The sequence below is a fragment of the Podarcis cretensis genome (genome assembly GCF_951804945.1).
Source record: "Podarcis cretensis genome assembly, chromosome: 2".
Lineage (NCBI taxonomy): Eukaryota > Metazoa > Chordata > Lepidosauria > Squamata > Lacertidae > Podarcis > Podarcis cretensis.
The window spans coordinates 124840707-124862946 of NC_137171.1; the positions used below are offsets into that span (position 1 = coordinate 124840707).

The 22240-nt window shown below is 47.0% G+C and overlaps 3 protein-coding genes across 4 annotated transcripts in view; 1 reads left to right on the forward strand and 2 right to left on the reverse strand.

Annotated features, from left to right (window-relative positions):
* The window catches only part of LOC307210988 (vomeronasal type-2 receptor 26-like), a gene marked incomplete at its 5' end in the record, with an annotated part of 266099 nt that overhangs the window by 82246 nt on the left and 161613 nt on the right, over window positions 1–22240 (forward strand). The window lies entirely within an intron of this gene.
* Window positions 2019–9236, reverse strand: LOC307208948 (uncharacterized protein). Its single transcript, XM_079963999.1, has 4 exons — window positions 9169–9236; window positions 8050–8225; window positions 7792–7918; window positions 2019–3510 (listed from the first exon to the last, which is right to left on the reverse strand). The coding sequence occupies exons 2-4, from the start codon at window positions 8122–8124 to the stop codon at window positions 2816–2818; spliced, it is 897 nt and encodes a 298-aa protein (XP_079820125.1). The 5' UTR covers window positions 8125–8225; window positions 9169–9236; the 3' UTR covers window positions 2019–2815.
* The window catches only part of LOC307208972 (uncharacterized protein), a 62545-nt gene continuing 53441 nt past the window's right edge, over window positions 13137–22240 (reverse strand). The window contains exons 1-3 of one of the 2 annotated variants that reach the window (XM_079964033.1): window positions 21645–21689; window positions 16336–16395; window positions 13137–14730 (exon numbers count right to left, since the gene is read on the reverse strand). In XM_079964033.1, coding sequence (XP_079820159.1) covers window positions 13952–14730; window positions 16336–16369 — 813 coding nt within the window. In that variant the 5' untranslated portion in view covers window positions 16370–16395; window positions 21645–21689 and the 3' untranslated portion in view covers window positions 13137–13951. Of the gene's footprint in view, window positions 14731–16335; window positions 16396–21644; window positions 21690–22240 lie in introns of those variants that run through there. The other variant, XM_079964034.1, reaches the window with a different exon arrangement.

Genomic DNA, 22240 nt, shown 5'->3' on the forward strand with positions numbered 1-22240 from the left:
GAGTGAGGCAGATTGGGGATTGGAAGTGTGAGGAGAATCAGAACTTACAGGGTTAAACAGTTCTGTGTGATGTCTCACATTCTGAGGCGTGGTTATGTTCACATATGGGAATCTTTCTTTGTGTGTGAGTTTCATTTCGTTTTTGGCTGAGAGGCGAAAGGATGTCTGCTCTTTCGCCGGGCTGATTTATGATGTTTTTCTTCTCATTAAAAGACTCTTGGAGATTAGCAAGAAGCCTGCGTTCAGTCTGATTTATTATCCACACACAAGGCAACGCTTCCTACCGCTGCTAAGAACTCTGCTAAGGACTTTGCTGTGAGAGCTCAAGTGTTCTATCGGCACAGACGTCCATCGGCGCAGCCGAAGCGTACTGGGCGCCATCTTATCTCACAGGAAGTACAGGAAAACCCATAAGGGGGAGGTTACTGGGAAGAGAGTGAGGATGAATGGTGGGGAGGCTTTGGCAGCGCCCCTCACAAGGAGGGGGAGCAGGGAGAGGACCTTGGGGGGGTGTCATGAATGAGCCAGTGAGCAGGAAAGGTTTGCAGACAGCTGCCAGTGAAGGAAGTAGCCAGGAAGAGAGAGGGTTAACTGCCAGACAGGGTGAGCATAGCCTAATGCCAACTCCCCCGCCCTTAGGAATGGCAATTGATAAGAGAATGAAGGAGGGCAAGCTGCCAACAGCTCACAAATAGAGAAGGAAACAGTTCATCAGGGGGGAGCGAAGAGACAGTCCCTCAGAGAATGAGGAGGAGAGAGCTGACCCTCTTAGTCCCAGGTCTCAGCAAATGAGAGGGCTACAGGATAGGAGGCAGGGCAAAAGAAGTTAGAGGGGAAAGTTCAGTTGCTTCTGGTCTTGCCGGAAGCAGACTTCTGAAGGGTCATCATGATTAACCATGGCGATGGCCGCGTTAGAGCCGTTCGTTGTGACAATAAATCATCCTTTAATGAACTATGCTCACTGTGTTATCAAGCCAGGAACTGGACTCCTGACACCCTGGTTATCAGATCAAGTTCCCAACACCTTAAGTGAAGGTGAAGGGACCCCTGACCATTAGGTCCAGTCATGACCGTCTCTGGGGTTGCGGCGCTCATCTCACTTTATTGGCCGAGGGAGCCGGCGTACAACTTCTGGGTCATGTGGCCAGCATGACTAAGCCGCTTCTGGAGAACCAGAGCAGCGCATGGAAACGCTGTTTACCTTCCCGCCTGAGCGGTACCTGTTTATCTATTTGTACCTGACGTGCTTTCAAATTGCTAGGTTGGCAGGAGCAGGGACCGAGCAACAGGAGCTCACCCCGTCGCGGGGATTCAAACCGCCGACCTTCTGATCGATGGGTCCTAGGCTCTGCGGTTTAACCCACAGCGCAACCCATGTCCCTTCTAACACCTTATGTACCCACCACCTAAAGACTTAATAAAACTATCTATGCATATCCTTGCCTTCTGGCCTTCCCGAGTATGGGCTGTGGGAACACGTGGCCTCAGGAAACCCATCAACGGATGTTCATTCTTCCCCTCAAGGGAGGGGTGCTCTGTACTTGACTGTATATCCCAAGGATTATGGAGGAGGGTGGTATCCAAGTTGAGTATGTGACCGACCTGTCACTTAGAGGATTATGGAGGAAGGCAAAGCCCAAGTCCGCCTTTCCTTTTGAAGCAAAATGTCATTGAAATGGGGAGAATTGGTTATGGCATTGCTTTTATGTGATTTTTCAAAGGTTAGTAGTCCACCAGCACTGTCAAGTACAAGGGGATGCAATTTTGACACTTTCTTGCAACAATGCAACAAGTTTTGCCAATCAAAACCAGAAGGGGTAGAATTTATGAGCTTTCTTCATTATCTGCACAGCAGGGGGTGTTCAGTTAACAGTGCAAAGGCTGAGCTGAAGCATTCCCTGCTGGTTACCTGCTTTCAGCAATAGGGGTCGCTATTTAGTAGTACCCAATAGGTTAGCTGTCACACTCTAGAGCTCCCTATTGGTGGCTCTTAGGTAATTCACAAAATACAGAGTCCATTCATAAAACAGTGTTCATTTATAAAACAGTAACATAAATCTCAATTGGTACATATTGGGTGTATATTTTAGCAGTTGAATGTACAGGTTTATGGCCATGCTGTAGTGGATTTATGGGGTTTTCATTGCTGGGGAAGGAAGAGGCGGAGCTCAGACGGCAACAGCAAACTTGGGAGAAGACGCCGAGGACTGAGCTCCGCAATGATTTATGTGTTGTAGCAATAAATCTAAGATAATTACTGCCGGAGATGTCTCATTTATGTAGGAGAAACCCAAGCCATTACACTGCTGCTCTTATAACAGGGAATTGGACTAGAAGACCCTAGGAGTCCCTTTAAACTCTACAGTTCTATGATTCCAGAGCCAATCCTGCTTCCTAAACACCACTGTTGTGCTCCACTTTTCACAACTCTCCATTCCCAACTCTCTCTGCCAAAGACCAAATATCAATGGACTCTCAGCACATGTTCATGCACAATGAGCACTCCAGTGTCACATTCTGCACATCCCTAACAGTACATTGTATCTTTCATTATACTTATGATTATGAGACATTACCTTCATTGCTTTAATACATATATGTACAATATTCCACACAAACACGAGAACATAAAACATACTTCATGCATTTACAATGGCTTTTCCATATAAGAGTTTGTTGATATGAGAGACAAAGTGAACTCTGTGGGGAAAACCTGGCACACTCCATAAAACTGAATGGGTTCTTCCCTGTGAGAGTCCGCAGCTGTTAATTAAGAACTCCATTATAATTGAAACACTTTCCACACTCCTAACATTTAAACCGTTGCCTCCCTGTGAGATTGCTGATGTTTTCTAAGAGTTACGCTCTTACTGAAGCACTTTCCACACTCCCAACATTTATATGGTTTCTCTCTTGTATGAGTTCGTTGATGTATTCTCAAGTGTACACTTTGATTGAAACTCTTTCCGCACTCCAAACATTCATATGGTTTCTCCCCTGTATGAGTTCGAAGATGTATAGTAAGGTATGAACGTTGACTGAAGCTCTTGCCACATTCCATACATCTAAATGGTTTTTCCCCTGTGTGAGTTCGTAGATGTCTTGTCAGTGTTCCACCTTCACTGAAACCCATCCCACAATCCATACATTTAAATGGTTTCTCCCCTGTATGAGTTCGCTGATGTACAATAAGGTTTGCATTCTGATTGAAGCTCTTTCCGCACTCCATACATTTATATGGTTTCTCCCCTGTGTGAGTTCGTTGATGTATAGTAAGGCTTCCACTACGACTGAAGCTCTTTCCACACTCCACACATTTAAATGGTTTCTCCCCTGTGTGACTTTGTTGATATATTGTAAGATTTCCACTCTCACTGAAGCTCTTTCCGTACTCCATGCATTTAAAGGGTTTCTCTCCTATATGAGTTTGCAGTTGTGTGCTAAGGTGTTCACTCATGCTGAAGTACTTTACAGATGGCCCATCAAAATTCTGGTTGTCTTCTCCATCACCTGGTTGAAAGTGGGAGAGAAAGAGAATTTTGTTAGGTATTCAAGAAAAACAACAAGAGAACTTAACACTCAGCAAGACCAATCAGCACCTTCTCCTATTTTAACACCTCCAGCATTCCTCCCTCTCCCATGTACCACATTTTTAGGAAAGGAAAGGAAATCTGAAAATAATCTCCAGAACCCTTAGTATCCAGTTCTACCTTCAACTCACATGTAACATTGAATACCAAGAGAAACCTTCTGTGCTGATTTGAGGCATCTATGGCCCTCCAGTTGTGGCCGGAATCTAAGAACCATCAACCCAATAAAAGAAGTCCAATGACCAGGGATGATGGGAGTTGTAGTGCAGCAACCTTTGGACGTACACACTTTCCCCATCTTCCCCCTCTTGTGAAATTGCTATGACTCTGTATTCAGGACTCCTTCCTCCCTGATCTGTAATATCTGGCTGATACATTCCAGGAAACAGTTCACATTACCTAAACCTGCACCAGGGTGCTGGAAAAGATGGGCCCTTGTTCTGATCCAAAAGGGATCTTTTTATATTCGTACACACTGAAAGGAGACATACAAAGGTACAGCCTCACAGCAAAGTGGAAGTATGTACCTCTCAATTGGTCCAGGACAACATCCCTGTATTTTTCTGTTCCAAGCGAGGAGATGAGCTCAGACTTGAATACAGTGGTACCTCGGGTTACAAAAGCTTTGGGTTACAAACTCCGCTAACCCGGAAGTAGTTGCTCTGGTTTGCGAACTTTGCCCCAGGATGAGACTGGAAATCACGTGGCTGCGGCGCGGGAGGCCCCATTAGCGAAATATAATAATAATAATAATTTATTTTTTTTCCCCGCCCATCTGGCTGGGTTTCCCCAGCCACTCTCGGTGGCTTCCAACAAAGATGAAAAATACACTAAAATGTCACATATTAAAAACTTCCCTGAACAGGGCTGCCTTCAGATGTCTTCTGAATGTCAGGTAGTTGTTTATCGCTTTGACATCTGAAGGGAGGGCGTTCCACAGGGCGGGTGCCACTACCGAGAAGGCCCTCTGCCTGGTTCCCTGTAACTTGGCCTCTCGCAGTGAGGGAACCGCCAGAAGGCCCTCGGAGCTGGACCTCAGTGTCCGGGCAGAACAATGGGGGAGGAGACGCTCCTTCAGATATACTGGACCAAGGCCGTTTAGGGCTTTAAAGGTCAGCACCAACACTTTGAATTGTGCTCGCAAATGTACTGGGAGCCAATGTAGGTCTTTCAAGACTGGTGTTATATGGTCTCAGCGGCCGCTCCCAGTCACCAGTATAGCTGCAGCGTTCTGGATTAGTTGTAGTTTCCGGGTCACCTTCAAAGGTAGCCCCACGTAGAGCACATTGCAGTAGTCCAAGCGGGAGATAACCAGAGCATGCACCACTCTGACGAGACAGTCTGCAGGCAGATAGGGTCTCAGCCTACGTACCAGATGGAGCTGGTAAACAGCTGCCCTGGATACAGATTTGACCTGTGCCTCCATGGACAGCTGTGAGTCCAAAATGACTCCCAGGCTGCGCACCTGGTCCTTCAGGGGCACAGTTACCCCATTCAGGACCAGGGAATCCTCCACACCTGCCCGCCTCCTGTCCCCCAAAAATAGTGCTTCTGTCTTGTCAGGATTCAACCTTGATCTGTTAGCCGCCATCCATCCTCCAACCGCCTCCAGACACTCACACAGGACCTTCACCACCTTCACTGGTTCTGATTTAAAAGAGAGGTAGAGCTGGGTATCATTCGCATACTAATGAACACCCAGCCCAAATCTCCTGATGATCTCTCCCAGTGGCTGCATGTAAATGTTGAAAAGCATGGGGGAGAGGACAGAACCCTGAGGCACCCCACAAGTGAGAGCCCAGGGGTCTGAACACTCATCCCCCCATCACTTTCTGAACACGGCCCAGGAGGAAGGAGCAGAACCACTGCATAACAGTGCCCCCAGCTCCCAGCCCCTCAAGACGGTCCAGAAGGAAGTTATGGTCGATGGTATCAAGCACCACTGAGAGATCCAGCAGAACTAGGAAACAGCTCTCACCTTTGTCCCTAGCCCGCCGGAGATCATCAACCAGTGCGACCAAGGCAGTTTCAGTCCCATGATGAGGCCTGAATCCTGACTGGAAGGGATCCAAATGGTCCGCTTCTTCCAGGCGTACCTGGAGTTGTTCAGTAACCACTCGCTCAATCACCTTGCCCAAGAATGGAAAATTTGAGACTGGGCGATAATTGGCCATCGTGGCCGCATCTAAAGATGGTTTTTTAAGAAGCAGTTTAATAACCGCCTCTTTCAGCGGGTCTGGGAAGGCTCCCTCACGGAGGGAAGCATTCACCACCCCACAAAGCCCATCGCCCAGTCCTTCCCGGCTAGCTTTTATAAGCCAGGATGGGCAAGGATCCAGGAGACAGGTGGTTGGTTTCACTCGTCCAAGCAACCTGTCCACATCCTCGGAGGTAACAGATTGGAATTGATCCCACACAACTTGACTAGACAGGACTCTAGCACTCTCCTGCCCTGGCCCTGCTCCCACGGTGGAGTCTACTTCTTCCTGAATCTGAGCGATTTTATCTGCAAAAAACATTGTGAAATCATTGCAGGAGATCATGTGGCCAGTACTGGGCCCTGAAGTCGCAGGTGGTTCCGCTAAATTGTGAACCACCTGAAAAAGTCTCCTGCTGCTGTTTTCTGCAGATGCAATAGAGGCGGCGAAGAAAGAAAACACGCCTCAGGTTAAGAACGGACCTCCGGAACGAATTAGGTTCGTAACCCAAGGTACTGCTGTATGAATGTCTCTGCTATGAGGAATAAGTAAAACAGAAGTGCTGTTTATGTCATATGTGACTGTAAAAATATTGAAAAAGATTAATCTTGTGAAGCAAAGACAGCATAGTATCTGGTGGCCCATTAAAAGCTAATAAATGACGTGGAAAAGGAAGGCTCATGCCACCATTATTTGTATGGTGTCTCTTTGTATATTATACATAAAGAGTTTTTTTGTGAATTCATACCACAATATCAGCTCATGAAGAGTTACCTACTGACCAAAGTACAGTGTTGCTATAAAGTACAATCTTCAACATCAACTTCGGTAGGCTGGTCATATTGTTCAGATGCCTGATTATTGTATTTCAAAGAAACCACTCTATTCCCAATTTAAGAATGGAAATTGATATAGCGGTGGACAACAAAAGAGGCTTAAAGACGGTCTCAAGGCAAATCTTTAAAATGCAGTACAAGCACAGAAAATTGGCAAACACTGGTCTGCGAGTGCTCCCTCACTGCGAAATGTGAGGTTAAAGGGAACCAGGTAGGGCCTTCTTGGTAGCGGCGCCCGCCCTGTCAAACGCTCTCCCATCAGATAAAATTCCTTCCAGTAGCACCTTAAAGACCAACTAAGTTAGTTCTTGGTATGAGCTTTCGTGTGCATGCACACTTCTTCAGATAGTGTGTATCTGAAGAAGTGTGCATGCACACGAAAGCTCATACCAAGAACTAACTTAGTTGGTCTTTAAGGTGCTACTGGAAGGAATTTTTTTTGTTTTGACTATGGCAGACCAACACGGCTACCTATCTGTAACTCTCCCATCAGATGTCATGGAAATAAACAGCTGTCTGACTTTTAGAAGACATCTGAAGGCAGCCCTGTTTAGGGAAGTTTTTAATGTTTGATTCTATTTTTAAAAAAATATTGGGAGCTGTCCAGAGTGGCTGAGGTAACCCAGCCAGATGGCCGGGGTATAAATGATAAATTGTTGTTGTTGTTGTTGTTGTTATCCAATTAGAGAATAACCTTTACCAAAGGCGTCATGTACTTTGAAGAAGCACAAACTCAGGATGAAAGGGAGAAACAAGCTAAGAGGAAAGCACATTTGGCAAATGCAGTATAAGCACAGAAAATTGGGAAACACTGGCCTGCGAGTGCTCCAGTTGGAAAATATCCTTTACCAAAGGTGTAATGGACTTTGAAGAAACACAAACTCCGGACGAAAGGGACAAACAAACTAAGAGGAAAGTACATTTGGCAAACCCTCACTGTAATTAACTCCTGCCCGAAAACCTATGTCCCCACTGTGGAAGGATGTGTGGATCCAGAATTGGACTCTACAGTCACGGACACACCATTAAGACCATGTTGATGGAAGACAATCTTATTCGGCTATGAGGCTTCGCCAAAGAGGAAGACACGGCATGAATAAATGGCTCAAACAGTAGTTTTGCAACTTCAACGTCAAACAGCCAGGAGGAATAAAAATCTGCCCTTACCTAGAGAGGCCACCATCTCATAATTCTCCTGCATGACTTCCTTGTGCAAAGCTCTTTGGCCAGGATCCAGCAGAGCCCACTCCTCCTCCGTGAAAAACACAGCCACCTCCACAAAGGTCAAGAGGGCCTGGAAGAAGAAGAGGAAGAAAACAGAGCTTCTCTTAGATCCCCATCATCCCCACTCAACACAGAGGGAGGCTGGGTGGTCCCATCGGTGCCTCTTCCCTCCTACACGATTCCCCAAAGCTCTTTCCTTACCTGAGTAAGCTTCCTGGCTCCTCTTTCGTCTCCACCTCTGAGAAGAGACGGTCCAAATGGTGCCTCCGAGGCCATCGCGCTGCCTGTAGGAGATCTGGAGGAGGTAAAACTGGCCACTTCCGGGACTGTCCCAGTTGTACTTCAAAGAAAGGAGCTGCGCTTCTTTCTTCCCAACTCTGTGAGATAGAACAGGGTGAAAAATAACCAGGGGGTCAAAACTGGCCCCTCATGAGCACAGACCTGAACCTGCCTAGTTAGTTTTAAATCCCGCCACACATTTACCCGTTTTCTTTGCTTAGCAGGAGGGAAACCGGTCAGGTGTTTTTTCCAAGCTCCAGGAAATCCAAAATGTGCCTCTTCCCTCCACTTCAGGGGCACATAAACAGGACAGCAACCCCCCCCATTGTTCCCCACTCTGCCATCATGGGTGGGGAGGGGCACCCCCTTCCCAAGAAGCAAATCCTTTCCTTTAGTCTCCCTCTCACAATCAGCCGCTCTCCATATCTTCCCCCATGGAGCCGGCTCCGCCAGGAGCCCCACTGAGGCAGGGGCTTCGGCAGATGATTTAAAGGGGGGCAGGTCAGGGTCCTGGAGGAGCTCAGCCCTCCCCTCCCCTCCAGACTGGCTCCCTGAAGAAGGAGGCAGAGCCTGGGGGGGGGGGAGCGATGGGGGGACAGCAGTGGGAAGGGAGATGGAGGGTGTTAAGCAGAGAGGAGCATCACTAGGCGGAATGGGGCTGCCCCCCCCCCCTTTGAACGGAGGACTGACCTCTGAGTCAACATGCACAGGGTGGGGGCTGCAAATCCCTTTGTAATTAAGTTCCACTGGGGGGGGCAACCTTTTGTGGTTTGTCTCAAGTGCCTTCCCCCCCCCCCCAACCATGGGAGCCTGGCTTGATCTCTGCGCTTCAAAAAGGGTCTTGCAATGCAAACCATGTTGGGGGGGGGAACCCACAGGATGTCATGCATCCAGCCCCCCCTCCATGATTTCTTTGCACACACACACACCCCCGCAATCCTCCCGCCTCCTTTCCCAGCTGCCCTCTTTGTAGATTCAGGGGGAGGGAAAGCAAATCCTTTTCCCACCCCCCTCCCCAAATAACCCCCAAATATGCAGCACCTCTTTCTCCTCTTCTCCAAGTCCGCTTCTCTTCCGGGAATGAAGATGGAGATTCCTCCCCTCCAGATTGCCTCTCTCTCCCCCCCCCCCCCGGCAAAAAAAGGAAGACAAATTTCCTGCCTCTCTAGGAAGCGGAGCTCATTGACCCAGGGGGAGGGGGAGGGGCAGGAGATCCGCCTCCCGCTTCATGAAAACAGAAATTCACTTCACAGCAACAGAGCTCTATATTTCTGTTTATTTAATGAGAAATTCTTGGGTTCAATTCCCCGCAGAGGCAGCGAAAGACGACCCCCGCCCCCCCCGCATTTCTAAAAAGCCTCCCCCCGGGAAGGGGTTTAGAGCAGTAACTTAAGACAACCCTAAATGGTGGTCCAGTGTCATTTCATTGGGTACCTTTTGTACAAAGCTGGAGCTGATGGAGAAAGTTAGGCTTTGTTGTGTTTTTTTTTTGGGGGGGGGGTGCAGCTCAGTCGTAGATCAGTTTCTTTGCACGCAGAAGGTCTCGGATTCCCATTTTCGCGTTTGGTGGGGGTGAACCATGGTCCATGTCTTCTGGGGAAGAGCTTTTTATCTGACCTCCAAAATCTCTCAACAATCTATCTGTCCTAATTCAGCACTTACCTTATTATAACCGTATTTGACCCCATATTCTACGCTTCAGTCTAAAGAATTAATTCCCTTTCTGTTCACAGCAGCTAGACTACAGTTATTGCCAAACGATGGAAGGAAAGCTCTAAAAGAGCAATAGAGGCTTGGATCAATAACATCTGGATCATTGCTCTGTCAGAACACCTCACGTACCATTGGTGTCTAATCAAAGGTATCTCCAAAAAAGGTACCTTTAACACAATCTGGTCTCCCTTTTTCTCCCTTGATTGAAGAACAACAGGATATTTTAATGCCACCACCACCATCATCACCCAGCCCTTCCCAGCTAGCTTTTATTAGCCAGGATGGGCAAGAATCAAGGAGACAGGTGGTTGGCTTCACTCGTCCAAGCAGCCTGTCCACATCCTCGGAGGTAACGGGGATTCCATGCAACTCAACAAGACAGGACTCTAACACTCTCCTGCCCCGGCCCTGCTCCCACGGTGGAGTATATATCCTTCTGAATCTGAGCAACTTTATCTGCAAAAACTTTGCAAAATCGTTGTGGGAGATCTTGGGGTCTTTACCAGGCCCCAGTGGCAAAAGTGGTTCCGTTAAATTGCGAACCACCTGAAAGAGTCTCCTGCTGCTATTTTCTGCAGATGCGATAGAGGCGGTGAAGAAAGTCCTCTTCGCCGTTACTATCGCCACTTGGTAGGGTCAATGTTGAGCTCTAACCCACATCCGGTCAGATTCAAAATGGTAAAGCATCCCCTACCACTCTCTGGAAACCATTTGGATCCGTTATGTGGCGGGGGGTGGGGCATCCGAATTGGTCCCACCTCCCTGCAGAGGGGAAGGGTTGAGGAGAAGTCCAGTTGCACCAGGAAGTGATCTGACCATGGCACTTCTTTAGTTTCGCTTTTACTTAGTGTCAGATCACCCATGTCAATAGAGGTGAATACCAGGTCTAAGGCATGTCCGTGACTATGAGTTGGGCCAAACTTATTCAGTTACAGCCCCATGGAGGCCATGCTTTCCACAAAGTCCAAGTGCCCCCTTGTAAGGTCGGGTCGGCATGGATGTTAAAATCCCCTAGATGTCTCCAGGAGAAAATGCACCACTGAAGCAGCTTGGGCAGGGAATACTTTCACAAGCATGTCCAACAGGTAGATCACTGGTAGATCACTGGCTCCCCACCAAAGAAGCTCCCTAAACGTTTGGCTCCCCTAAAAAAGGCTCAACAACTTTGCCCTGCGAGTTTTTAACTCTTTGAGTAGATCACAGTCTCTTCAGTTGGCCACCCCTGCTCCATCAGAACACCTCACCTTCAATGTCTAATCAAAGGTATCTCCAAAAAAGATACAGTGGTGCCTCGCAAGACGAAATTAATCCGTTCCGCGAGTCTCTTCGTCTAGCGGTTTTTTCGTCTTGCGAAGCAAGCCCATTGACAGCTTAGCGGATTAGCGCTATTAGGGGCTTTTAGTGGCTTTTAGCGGCTTATCGGCTTAGCGGATAAGCAGATAAGCGGCTTAGAAAAAGGGGGGGAGGGGAAATAAACCGCAGGAACTCGCAAGACATTTTCATCTTGCAAAGCAAGCCCATAGGAAATTCGTTTTGCGAAGCACCTCCAAAATGGAAAACCCTTTCATCTAGCGGGTTTTCTGTCTTGCAAGGCATTCGTCTTGCGGGGCACCACTGTACCTTTATGGGACGCAGGTGGCGCTGTGGGTTAAAGCCTCAGCGCCTAGGACTTGCCGATCGAAAGGTTGGCGGTTCGAATCCCTGCGGCAGGGTGCGCTCCCGCTGCTCGGTCCCAGCGCCTGCCAACCTAGCAGTTTGAAAGCACCTCCGGGTGCAAGTAGATAAATAGGGACCGCTTACCAGCGGGAAGGTAAACAGCCAGAGCAGCGATGTCACGCTGGCCACATGACCCGGAAGTGTCTCCGGACAGCGCTGGCCCCTGGCCTCTTAAGTGAGATGGGCGCACAACCCCAGAGTCTGTCAAGACTGGCCCGTATGGGCAGGGGTACCTTTACCTTTACCTTTTACTGTACCTTTGACACCATCTGGTCTCCTCCCTTGATTGAAGAACAGGTTATTTTAATGCCGCCACCACCATCATCATCACCACGGAGGTATTTGTGGATGGGATACAATGATTTGAAACATATAGCCAAGCAGATCAGTAGTTGGGTTCCTATTGAGGGCATTGGGGGAGCCAACATGACTGTGATGTGGGACTGAGGATTGGAGTGATCAATCTGTGATATTATGGCAGTGGACAAAGCTGTATTTATTTTGAATAAATGATTTATTTTTTTAAAGGTCTCGAATTCAATGCTTTGCATGCAGAAGACTGTCCCAGGTGCAATCCTGGCAGGCAAAGAGCACCCCGTTGGCATCCGTCTTTCTCGGGAGGCGATGGAGGAGGGGGCCTTTGGGGGTGAAGTCCAACTGTGGGCATCTTGCAGCACCTGCTGTGGCTGCTTCGGGCATGGGCAAATGCTCAATGCCAGCAGAGAGAGGAGCAGATCCAGATGAACTCTGCTTTCAGCCTCCTATACTGCCTGCTCTTTCTATGGATTTCTGAAAGATGGGCCAGTTATGGGGGCAGAGATTCGTCGCTCCACAGGGAAATAGCTCTCCTGAAACCACTGGCAATGCACACATACTGGTTGTCCGCCTCAGCACCTCCTTTATTCTGGCTGCCACCAGGGATTTTATCCGCTTTGTCGTTAATGTAGCCATGAATGAGAAGGTATCATAAAATCAATGAATTTATAAAATATAAACAATGTAGGATGGGTTAAAAATTACCATGTGCACATAAGACGATGCTTTCAGTCTTTCTGTGTTTTCATTGTTCACTTATTGCAATCATAAAAAATGGGCTTTATGCTGCTGTTCTTACAAGACGGAGTTGGACTAGAAGACCCTTGGAGTCCCTTTCTACTCTACAGTGGTACCTCGGGTTACAAACACTTTGGGTTACAGACTCCTCTAACCCGGAAGAAGTACCTCGGGTTAAGAACTTTACCTCCAGATGAGAACAGAAATCATGCACCGGCGGTGTGGCGGCAGTGGGAGGCCCCATTAGCTAAAGTGGTGCCTCAGGTTAAGAACAGTTTCAGGTTAAGAACAGACCTCCGGAACGAATTAAGTTCGTAACCAGAGGTACTACTGTACAGTACTATGATTCTAGAGCCCATCCTGCTTCCTAAACACCACTGTCGAGTTCCACTTTTCACAACTCTCCTTTCCTAACTGTCTGCCAAAGACCAAATAGTAACAAACTCTCAGCACATATTCACTCACAATGAGCACTCCAGTCATAGTCTATACATCCCTTACAGTACATTATCTCTTTCATTATACTATTATGAGACATTACCTTCATAGCTTTAATACATATATGTACAACTTCCCATACAAACACCAGAACATCAAATACACTCCATAAATTTACAATTGATTTTTCCCTATATGTTGTAGTTCTTGTTTAGTTGTTTAGTCGTGTCCAACTCTTCGGGACCCCATGGACCAGAGCACGCCAGGCACTCCTGTCTTCCACTGCCTCCCGCAGTTTGGTCAGACTCATGTTTGTAGCTTCGAGAACACTGTCCAACCATCTTGTCCTCTGTCGCCCCCTTCTCCTTGTGCCCTCCATCTTTCCCAACATCAGGGTCTTTTCCAGGGAGTCTTCTCTTCTCATGAGGTGGCCAAAGTACTGGAGCCTCAGCTTCACGATCTGTCCTTCCAGGGAGCACTCAGGGCTGATTTCCTTAAGAATGGAGAGGTTTGATCTTCTTGCAGTCCATGGAGTCTCCTCCAGCACCATAATTCAAACATCAATTCTTCGGCGATCAGCCTTCTTGATGGTCCAGCTCTCACTTCCATACATCACTACTGGGAAAACCATAGCTTTAACTATACGGACCTTTGTCGGCAAGGTGATGTCTCTGCTTTCTGTTGATATGAGGGACAAAGTGAACTCTGTGGGAAACGCTTGGCACAATCCATACATCTAATTGGGTTCTCCCCTGTGAGAGTCCGTAGGTGTTTATTAAGAACTCCGTTATAACTGAATCACTTTCCACACTCCATTAATTTAAATGGTTTCTCACCTGTGTAAGATGGTTGATGCATTGTAAGTTTTCCATTTTCACTGAAGTTCTTTCCACACTCCAAATATTTACAGGGTTTCTCCTGTGTGAGTTTGTAGATGTCTTATAAGACCTCCACTGTGACTGAAGCACTTCCCACAATCCATACATATAAATGGTTTCTCACCCGTGTGAGTTCGTTGATGTACGGTAAGATTTCCGCTTTCACTGAAGCACTTCCCACACTCCATACATCTAAATGGCTTCTCCCCTGTATGAGTTCGTTGATGTAGAGTAAGGCGTCCCTTCCGACTGAAGCTCTGCCCACACTCTGTACATTTAAAGGGTTTCTCGCCTGTGTGAATTCGTAGATGTGTTGTAAGAGTTCTATTCCGACTGAAGCTCTGCCCACACTCCATACATTTAAAGGGTTTCTCGCCTGTGTGAATTCGTAGATGTGTTGTAAGAGTTCCATTCTGACTGAAGCTCTGCCCACACTCCATACATTTCAGTGGTTTTTCCCCTGTATGAGTTCGTTGATGTATAATAAGTTTTCCATTTTCACGGAAACACTTCCCACACTCCATACACTTAAATGGTTTCTCACCAGTGTGAGTTCGTTGATGTGCAGTAAGATTTCCGCTTTCACTGAAGCACTTTCCACACTCCATACATCTAAATGGTTTCTCCCCTGTGTGAATTCGTTGATGTGCAGTAAGATTTCCACTTTTACTGAAGCTCTTTCCGCACTCCATACATTTAAAGGATTTCTTCTCTGTATTAGTTTGTGGATGTGTGCTAAGGTGTTCACTCACACAGAAGTACTTAACAGAAGGCCCCTCATAATTCTGATTGCCTTCTCCATCACCTGGTTTTAAGTGGGGGGGGGGGGTAAGAAAATATTGTTAGGATTTCAAGGAACAGAACAAGAGAACTTAACACACAGCAATACCAATCAGCACTTTCTCTTATTCCAACACCCCCAACAATCTCCCCTCTCCTATGTAGCACATTTTTAGGAAAGGAAATAATCCCAGAAAATACAGTGGTACCTCGGGTTACGAAGCTAATTCGTTCCGGAGGTCCGTTCTTAACCCAAACTGTTCTTAACCTGAGGCGTGCTTTCTCTAATGGGACCTACGGCACACGTTCTCATTCTGGGGCAAAGTTCGTAACCCGAGGTACTACTTCTGGGTTAGTGGAGTTTGTAACCTGAAGCGTTTGTAACCCGAAGTGTTTGTAACCAGAGGTACCACTGTAGTAATAATAATAATAATAATAATAATAATAATAATATAAAGCACAAATAAAAGATCAGCCTTCTTCACACAGCACATAGTTAAACCAGGGAACTCAATCCCAAAGGGAGCAATGATGGCCCAAATACATGGGGGAGAAGTGTACTGGAAACTACAGGAGACAAGAGTGCTCTTGTGTTCGAAACCTGCTTGCTGGTTTCCCACAGGCATCTGGTTTTGCCAGTGGGAGAACAGGATGGTGGACTAGATGGGCAACTGCACTGATACAGCAGGCTATTCCTATGTTGCTCCTTCATAGAATGAATAAATGGCTCAAACAGCAGATTCACATCTTCGATGAGTATCAGTCAAGAGGGATAAAAATGCATCCTTATTTCTAGAAAAGAAATAATTGTGCCGTTTAAAAAATGTATCTAAGAGAGTTTGGAAATGTGGGGGCAAGGTTTTCTTTACGATTTGCAGAGTTCTAACTGTTGCTATAATAGAGACTGATTAATTTGTTGTAGTTTTGCTTCTGCATTTTATTATCTTTTGTATGGATACGGTGGGAACGCAGGTGGCGCTGTGAGTTAAAGCCTCAGCGCCTAGGGCTTGCCGATCGAAAGGTCGGCGGTTCGAATCCCTGCGGCGGGGTGCGCTCCCGCTGCTCGGTCCCAGCGCCTGCCAACCTAGCAGTTCGAAAGCACCTCCGGGTGCAAGTAGATAAATAGGGACCGCTTACCAGCGGGAAGGTAAACGGCGTTTCCGTGTGCGGCTCTGGCTCGCCAGAGCAGCGATGTCACGCTGGCCACGTGACCCGGAAGTGTCTCCGGACAGCGCTGGCCCCTGGCCTCTTAAGTGAGATGGGCGCACAACCCCAGAGTCTGTCAAGACTGGCCCGTACGGGCAGGGGTACCTTTACCTTTACTTTACCTATGGATATGGTAGTTTTCTGAATTTTGCTTTTTACCTACCTGGAGCTCATTAGACGAAGGATGGGATACAAACGGCATAAATAAAATAAACATAATGAACTATGTAAGAGCAAACGGGGGGAAATCCCCTTGTTTTAGTTCTTCTTTATTAAAGTTTAGCTTACCTTACATCTTTCATTATCTTATAAGGGAAACTATATTAAGGTATGGTCAGTATGCAAATGTATTTAAATTTAATTGATTTCTTAAAATAAATTGAGTAAAAATGTGCAAAATAAATAAATAAAAATGCATACTTACCCAGAGAGGCCACCATCTCATAATTCTCCTCCATGACTTCCTTGTGCAGAGTTCTTTGGCCTGGATGATGATGATGATGATGATGATGATGATAATAATAATAATAAATTATTTATACCCCGCCTATCTGGCTGAGTTTGCCCAGCCACTCTGGGCAGCTTGCAACAAATCACTAAAATACAATAACCTATTAAACATTAAAAGCTTCCCTAAACAGGGCTGCCTTCAGATGTCTTCTAAAAGTTTGGTAGTTATTTTTCTCTTTGACATCTGGTGGGAGGGCGTTCCACAGGACAGGTGCCACCACCGAGAAGGCCCTCTGCCTGGTTCCCTGTAACTTGGCTTCTTGCAGTGAGGGAACCGCCAGAAGGCCCTCAGTGCTGGACCTAAGTGTCCGGGATCCACTCCTCCTCTGTGAAAAACACGACCATCTCCTCAAGGTTCAATAGGGCCTGGAAGAAGAAGGAGGAGGAGGAGGAGGAGGAGGAGGAGAAGAAGAAGAAGAAGAAGAAGAAGAAGAAGAAGAAGAAGAAGAAGAAGAAAACAGAGCTTCTCTTTGATCCCCATCATCCCCACTCAACACAGAGGGAAGCTGGGTTGTCCCATCTGTGCCTCTTCCCTCCTCCCTGCTCCTGTTGTTCTTTCACTACCTGAGGAAGCTGCACGGCTCCTCTTTCCACTCCACCTTTAAGAAGAGACGGCGCAAACAGTGGTGCCTCTGAGGCCATTGCACTGCCTGTAGGAGATTTGGAGGAGATGTAAAACTGGCCACTTCTGGGACTGTCCCAGCTGTATTTCAAAGCAAGGAGCTGCGCTTTTATCTTCCCAATTCTGTGCGGTAGAACAGGGTAATAAATAACCAGGGGGTCAAAACTGGTCCCTCATGAGCACAGACCTCAACCGCTTGGGAAGGGAAAGCGGGGGGGGGGGGTGGCAGGAGAGTTTAGAGCTGTGACTCTGTGGGACAAAGCCTTGAGCTGCCTACTGCCAGCAGGAGACTCCCAACTAAAAATATTCAAGCTGAAATAAAAGGGTAAGAAGAATTCTGCATCTTCTACCATTTTGATTGAAGAAAGAAATATAATCAGATTAGATTTAATTAGACTGAATTTGGCGATACACAAAGTGTTAAAACAGGAGGTCCACCCTTCGCTTTCCGGGTAAATTACGTTACATGGAGAAAAGTTGCAAGTAGGAGAACTTATTTTACTAAAAAAAGCCTATGGACACATGCCTGCTGATGAGCCACCAAAACCCATTATTTACTGATTGTCAATATCAGGAGATTTTAAAAGTGGCTACGGTGCTGTGTTGAGTGACAGAAAAGGGAAAGTGGTGCCAGACACCCTGGGAGTGTCAGAGAGCCCTAACACTACTGTATCAAACTTTTCGCAGAAGAGACTTGGATTGAGATATATGAAGTACTCTGCTGAGGATTGTAAGATTTCCTGTTGGGAGGAATAAAAGAAGGAAGAAGCTTGGAGTTGGCTCAACAATCACAACTGAGACTTTAAGGAACAGTTTGCAAGTGACTTGGTACCCCACTCTGAGACATTTTGGAAAAGCGGACAAGCGGTTTTAATACGCTTTCACTGGGAAAGTACTGGATCTCCCTGGTGGTTACTGGGAAACTGTACTGAATGGCCTTGGACGTAATCAGAACTGATAGAGGAAACTGGCTGTTCTGAAAACAATGGAACATTGGCCACAGATGAGCTCAGATGCTGAAACTATGGCATTTTTGTATCAATGGAAAAGAGAATTTATGGAAAGTATGGCCAAGATATCAGAGACCATCAGTACCAGGTTGGATCAATATAACAACATGGCGGAAGAACCAGAAACAAGAGATGCAGGGGAGACTCTTGGGCAAAGACAGGAGGGAAAGTTTGTAAAGGGGGAACGGCTAATTGTTATGAAGAAAATCCAAAAGGAAAGAGCAGGGATTTGAAGGGCAGCACACGCAGAAAGTCTTGAGTCCCATGGACTGCAAGAAGATCAAACGTATCCATTCTGAAGGAAATCAGCCCTGAGTGCTCACTGGAAGGACAGATCCTGAAGCTGAGGCTCCAATACTTTGGCCACCTCATGGGAAGAGAAGACTCCCTGGAGAAGACCCTGATGTTGGGAAAGATGGAGGGCACAAGGAGAAGGGGACGACAGAGGACGAGATGTTTGGATAGTGTTTTCGAAGCTGCCAGCATGAGTTTGACCAAACTGCAGGAGGCAGTGGAAGACAGGAGTGCCTGGCGTGCTCTGGTCCATGGGGTCACGAAGAGTCGGACACAACTAAACGACTAAACAACAACAACACGCAGAAAACATTTGAGGAAGTATTGGTAAAATCACCAATGTTAAGATAAGAGCGAGTTGAAACTGGAAATGGTCCTAATTGTTAGCAGCTTCTTGTGGAGCTTTAAACATGAGCACAGTTACGAGAAATTTGGGTGAAATCACAACTGTGGAGACAGAGAGAAATTTGGAAGGAAGGAGGGCTCAAATTGGGAATTGTCCTAATGGGAAGCCTCTTCCGGAGGAGATTTAAATATGCCAAAGTAAGAAAAAAGAATGGGTAACAGTCTGGCAAATTGGGACATCAGCAAACATGGATTAAATGCTTGCAAAAAGCAACAATAAGGATCATTTTAAAACGGGAAATAGTCTGTAAGCATAGATGCGTAATGTATAAAGCGGTCTGAATGTTTAAAATATCTGTGCAGTATACCACAAGTTTAATTGTTCAGTAGTTGGAAAATTGTGTAAAGGGATCCAGAATGTAAGATGATTTGGTTTATTTAAAGAACCAGAAGAGGGGTTGGAGGGAAGTCCGAGGATTTGGGGGGGGGCGTAAAAATGTCTTCTTTTTTGTTATTTTTTAATGCTAATGAGAAATGTGCGGGGTAATCTGGTATTGATACAATGTGGCATATATTGGGAGTTTGGTACAGTGGTAAAGGGACCCCTGACCATTAGGTCCAGTCGTGACCGACTCTGGGGTTGCGGCACTCATCTCGCTTTATTGGCCAAGGGAGCCGGTGTACAGCTTCTGGGTCATGTGGCCAGCATGACTAAGCCGCTTCTGGCGAACCAGAGCAGTGCACGGAAACGCCCTTTACCTTCCCGCCACAGTGATACCTGTTTATCTACTTGCACTTGACGTGCTTTTTAACTGCTTGGTTGGCAGGAGCTGGGACCGAGCAACGGGAGCTCACCCCGCCGCGGGGATTCGAATCGCCGACCTTCTGATCAGCAAGTCCTAGGCTCGGATTAAGTACTTAATTCGTTCCGGAGGTCCGTTCTTAACCTGAAACTGTTCTTAACCTGAAGCACCACTTTAGCTAATGGGGCCTCCTGCCGCTGCCGCGCCACCAGAGCCTGATTTCTGTTCTTATCCTGAAACAAAGTTCTTAACCTGAAGCACTATTTCTGGGTTAGTGAAGTGTGTAACCTGAAGCGTATGTAGCCTGAAGCATATGTAACCTGAGGTACCACTGTACTTGAAAACTAATAAAAATTATTTAACAAAAAAACCAAAAGAAGGGAAAACGAAAAACAAAACTGGCCCCTCATGAGCACAGACCTGAAGCTGCGTGAGTAGTTTTAAATTCTGTCACTCATGCGTCCATTTTTCAAACTCCAGGAATCCAAAATGTGCCTCTTCCCTCCACTTCAGGGGCACATAAACAGGACAGCAAACCCTCCCCCATTGTTCCCCACTCTGCCAACATGGGGGAGGGGACTCCCCCTTCCAAAGAAGCAAATTCTTGTTTCCTTTTGCTTCCTTCTTATATCATCCTCTTTCTTACTCAGGAAGCTGCGGAGGCTGGTTTTCCTTGACATTGTCCATCTCTCACCCCCCACCCATTTCGAAATCTCCTTCCTCTCTCCCAGAGATTGAGGGTGTTAAACAGAGAGGAGCATCTCTAGGCGGAATGGGGCTGTCACCCCTCTGAATGGAGTAGGGGCCCTTTATAAGTCCAGCTGTCCTTTGTCAACAACAAATTGCCGCTGGTTTTTTTGTGTTGGATATATGCTATATGATAATTTATGGACCTAATAAGGTATCTAAAGCCATTTGCACTTGTTGCCATGCAACCAGTGCATACAGAATGTAGACACCCTATATATAGAAATGAGCAAACCAGAGATATTTTAGGGAGCAGGCGGGGCTCATTACTGACACCATAGGAGCCTACACAACACAACACACTGTTAGAATCATAGAATCATAGAGTTGGAAGAGACCACAAGGGCCATCGAGTCCAACCCCCTGCCAAGCAGGAAACACCATCAGAGCACTCCTGACATATGGTTGTCAAGCCTCTGCTTAAAGACCTCCAAAGAAGGAGACTCCACCACACTCCTTGGCAGCAAATTCCAGTGTCGAACAGCTCTCACTGTCAGGAAGTTCTTCCTAATGTTTAGGTGGAATCTTCTTTCTTGTAGTTTGGAACCATTGCTCCGTGTCCGCTTCTCTGGAGCAGCAGAAAACAACCTTTCTCCCTCCTCTATGTGACATCCTTTTATATATTTGAACATGGCTATCATATCACCCCTTAACCTCCTCTTCTCCAGGCTAAACATGCCCAGCTCCCTTAGCCGTTCCTCATAAGGCATCGTTTCCAGGCCTTTGACCATTTTGGTTGCCCTCCTCTGGACACGTTCCAGTTTGTCAGTGTCCTTCTTGAACTGTGGTGCCCAGAACTGGACACAGTACTCCAGGTGAGGTCTGACCAGAGCAGAATACAGTGGCACTATTACTTCCCTTGATCTAGATGCTATACTCCTATTGATGCTGTATGTAGGTTTTATTTTATCTGTTTTTTTATCTTATATTTCAGAAATGTACCATCAGGGGTTTTTTTAGGGTTTTTTTTTGGGGGGAGAGGCCCCTAAGCTATAGCTTGTTTAGCTTATACGTAAATCCAGCACTGAGGGTGGGGCTGCAAATCCCTTTGTACTTAGGGGGCGCTGGGGGGGGGGAGACCCTTTCTGGTTCGGCTCCAGTGTCTTCGCCCCCCCTCCCCCCCACCATGGGAGGTTGGCTTGATCTCTGCGCTTCAAAAAGGATCTTGCAATGCAAACCCTGTTGAGGGAGGGGGACCCCACTTTGCAACAGGATGGCCTTTATCACGACCCCCCCCACTTATTCCCAGAGAAAAAGCGGAGCCCCTCCCTGCTTTCCTTTCTACCCCCCCTCCCAATTCCCCCGCCTCCTTTCCCAGTTGCCCTGTTTGAAGTTTCAGGGGGAGGGAAAGCAAATCCTTTTCCCACCCCCCTCCCCAAATAACCCCCCAAATATGTGGCACCTCTTTCTCCTCTTCTCCAAGCCCGCTTCTCTTCCGGGAATGAGGATGGAGACCCCTCCCCTCCAGATTGCCTCCCCCCCCCTCCAAAAAAAACAAACTTCCTGCCTCTCTAGGAAGCGGAGCTCATTGACCCAGAGGGAGGGGGAGGGGCAGCAGATCCGCCCTCCCCCTCCCTGCAAACAGAAATGCCCTTTCCAGCCTGCAAGCTCTATATTCCCATTTATTTAGTGAGAAATTCATGGGTTCAATTCAAAAACGACACCCCCTGCTGAAAGGTTGAGAAGAATTAACAAGGACATGGTTCCCTTGTCTCTCTCTTGACAGAGGTCATTATACAGGGTGACCAAAACAGTTTCTGTGTCAAAACTACTGGGCCTAAACCCCAATTGAAATTGATCCAGAAAATCAGTTTCTTCCAAAAGCGCCCGGATCTGGTCCACGACCACTCGCTCCAAAACCTTGCCCGAGAAAGGGAGATTAGCAACTGACCGATAGTTGCTAAGAAAGGGAGATTAGCAACTGACCGATAGATAGGTTTTCTGAATCTAGGGAAGGTTTCTTAAGGAGTGGTTTTACCACTGCCTGCTTCATACAGG